We start from the raw sequence: 3,190 nt of genomic DNA, 5'->3' as shown, positions 1-3,190 counted from the left end.
CAATCCTCATAGTTTTACTTCTAGAAACAACAAAAAGATTTGGAAGTTTTGTACATAAAGGAGCCTCAAATAATCATATGTCCATCCAAAAATTAACACTACTGTCAGAATTAACTTTGAACTTAATATGTTTTTTGAAGATAGAAACACATCACATGATTCCTTTCCGTAAAGACCTGCCATAAGAAATTTTTGGTACCTTTGAAAACCAACCATTTATCTCAGCACCATACTTTTCATCAATTATATCCTTCCAAAGAGCCCTTTTTTCTGTTTCATATCTCCATTACCATTTAGTTAAAAGAGCTTTGTTCATCTGTACTAAACTTTTAATACCCAAGCCACCCCATTTCTTTCTTCTACATAATTTGCTCCATTTCACCAGCTTCATTTTCTTCTTTCCTTTATTATCATTCCATAAGAAATTCCTCATTATTCTTTCAGTTCTCTTTGCAACTGAGGTTGGCATCACAAATAAAGACATGTAATATACATGCAAACTGGATAATACACTATTGGTTAGAGTTATTTTACCTGCTCTGCTCAAAAATGATTTTATCCAACCAGCTAGCCTTGCAATTATCCTGTCTATAATCTTATCCCACTTTGCCACACCACCACTCTTGTTCCCAAGTGGAAAACCCAGATATGTAGTTGGTAAAACTCCATAATAACACCCCAAAACAGAAGAGAAATGAGCTAAATCACCAGTGTACCCTACACCAAAAATCTGGCTTTTTGCAAAATTTATTTTCAAGCCTGTAAGCTGTTCAAAAGAAAGCAAGAGTAATCTAAGATGTTTGACTTGTTCAATGTCAGCATCTAATAAGACTAAAGTGTCATCTGAAAATTGCAGATGACTGATGAGATTACCACCTTCAGTTGCTTGAAAACCTGATATCAAACCATTTTCTTGTGCTTTTTGTATCATGAATGACATAGCTTCTCCCACCAAAAGAAAAAAAAAAGACAAAGGATCTCCTTGTCTAATACCTTTTTTAGACTTGAAATAACCTGTAGCTGAACCACTGATTAGAATAGAAAATCTGACATACTCAACATAGCGTTGTGTCCATTTTCTCAAGTTTTCTCCAAATCCCATTAGAGAGAGCATCTCATCTAGAAAATCCCATCTGACATGGTCAAAAGCTTTTTCGGAGTCTACTTTTACTAAAATTCCAGGCCTTCCACTTCTTATTCTTGAATCAATAATCTCATTTGCTACAAGAACCCCATACAAGATTTGCCTTTTTTTAATAAAAAACAGTTTCTTGAGAAGATATAATGGCAGGCAAAGTGGTCTTGAATCTGTCAGCAAGAACTTTAGAGACTATTTTGTAAACACTATGAATGAGACTAATAGGTCTTAAGTCCTTGATTTCATTTATAGTCTCTTTCTTAGGAATGAGAGCTATAAAAGTATTTTTTAACCTCCAATACAAATTCTTATCCGTAAGCTCTTTGAAAACCAACGTCGTATCCTTCTTGATAATATCCCAACAAAGAACATAGAAGATAATGGGAATCCCATCAGGCCCTGGAGCCTTATTTTGTCCCAAATTCTTCATACAATGCAAACATTCATCTTCAGTTACTTCACTTTCAATCCAAATCCTCACCTCTTCTGTAATTTTATTAAAGTTCATAGAGTCCATGTTTTCTTGGAGTTTGTTGCTGAAAATTTTTCTGAAAATGTTCAACAATGGCTTCTTTATTTTCTTCTCATCCACTGTTACTGCATCATTGACTTTGATGGCTCCTATATAACTCATTCTTCTTCTATCTGTTGCTAATATGTGGAAGTATTTAGTGTTATCATCATGCAACTTCATATGAGTAATTCTTGATCTTGTTCTCCATTTCTCAGCTTTAAGAATATCAAGTTTGCAGAATTTTTGTCTTGCTTGAAGTCTTTCATCCCACTGCTCCTCAGTCATGCCATTTTTAGTGTTCTCTTCAGCATCCAAAGTCATGAAAATGCCTTCTAGTTCCTCCATTCTGCTATCCAAATCACCAAAGTGTTGCTTACTAATAGCTGCAATTTCTTGCAAAAAGAAAAACCAGGTCCACATGCAACCACAAAAGTATACCAATTGGAAGAGATAAAAGAAATGAAATCAGGATGAGAATACCAGAAAAAGTCACATCTGAAAGGCCCTGGACCAGTCTTCACACCATTGCAGAAAAGGGCTATAGGATTATGATCAGAACATGGTCTTTATAAAGCTTGTTGAAGAACTCTAGGAAAATGTAATTCCCAAACTGCAGACACCAAAAATTTATCAATTCTTCTTTTGATGTTGTTGAATTGGTTGTTTTTCCAAGTAAAAGTGGCACCATTGAGAGGTAGATCATACAATTCATGTCTTGCAATGAAGTTGTTAAGCTTTCTCATTCTTGCTGTAATTTCACCTTCACAAGACCTTTCATGAACAGATATAATCTCATTAAAGTCTCCTCCAATGACCCAAGGAAGATCCCAGTAACATCTCACTGCCTCCATTTCTCTCCAGAACAAATTTCTTTCCTCAATATTATTTAAATTAGGAGCATATATACCAGTAAACATCCACACAAAATTGGTATCATAATCTGACAATGAATAGTTATTGAATAATGACCTATCAAATGATCTAAGACCTTAATTTTTGAGTCATCCCAACAACAAAAAATCTCCCTTGATCTGCCTTGAGAAGGAGCATCAAGCCATTTAACATGCTTGTTGCCCCAAGTTTTCCACACAAGAAGATCAGTGCACTGCTGTAATTTGGTTTCCTGTAAAAGCAGAATACTAGGCTTCAAATCTCTTGCGTTTTTCTTGATGATATCCCTTCTATTTAGGTCATTCAGACTCCTCACATTTCAACAAATGATCTTAAAATCCATGAAAATAGAAATCCCTAAAAACCAGTATAAGAAAAAGAAGTTTAAATGAACCTACCTCTTTCTTCTTTAAAATTATTTAAGTGAAACTTCATAGTATCAATCATTGATCAGCGTTTTCTTCTTCACTCCCATTGGAAAAAAGACCCAATTTTGGCCCCAATTGAATCATTTAAGTAACTAAACTTTCAAATTGTTTTTGAAGTTTAGGATCAATATACCTTTCACCGTGTTTCATTCCCCAGAAGACTCTGCAAATTTATCCCCATCTACAAAAGCTTCACCTGCATCTAATTTTTGTAAGTAT

The 3,190-nt window shown here is 34.6% G+C and overlaps 1 protein-coding gene across 1 annotated transcript; it reads right to left on the bottom strand.

The window, feature by feature from the left end:
* Positions 1–286: 286 nt before the first annotated feature.
* LOC113305602 lies at positions 287–2,503 on the bottom strand. The gene is made up of 3 exons (XM_026554620.1): positions 2,338–2,503; positions 1,432–2,044; positions 287–1,247 (listed from the first exon to the last, which is right to left on the bottom strand). Exons 1-3 carry the CDS (start codon positions 2,501–2,503, stop codon positions 287–289), a joined length of 1,740 nt encoding a protein of 579 aa, XP_026410405.1.
* Positions 2,504–3,190: the final 687 nt, after the last annotated feature.

The sequence above is a fragment of the Papaver somniferum genome, chromosome 8, assembly GCF_003573695.1.
Source record: "Papaver somniferum cultivar HN1 chromosome 8, ASM357369v1, whole genome shotgun sequence".
Classification (NCBI taxonomy): Eukaryota; Viridiplantae; Streptophyta; class Magnoliopsida; order Ranunculales; family Papaveraceae; genus Papaver; species Papaver somniferum.
The sequence above is the reverse complement of the archived record's forward strand: the minus strand, read 5'-3'. Positions and strand labels throughout refer to the sequence as shown.

What these genes read in the sequence shown, in the direction of transcription:
- LOC113305602 (XM_026554620.1), bottom strand. Translation starts at nt 2,503, where the DNA reads ATGGAGGCAGTGAGATGTTACTGGGATCTTCCTTGGGTCATTGGAGGA. An exon ending in GTATGATCTACCTCTCAATG is followed by an intron (nt 2,045 to 2,337) that starts GTGCCACTTTTA and finishes TCTTTTTGCAAG; the next exon opens with AAATTGCAGCTATTAGTAAG. An exon ending in GATAAGAATTTGTATTGGAG is followed by an intron (nt 1,248 to 1,431) that starts GTTAAAAAATAC and finishes TATTAAAAAAAG; the next exon opens with GCAAATCTTGTATGGGGTTC.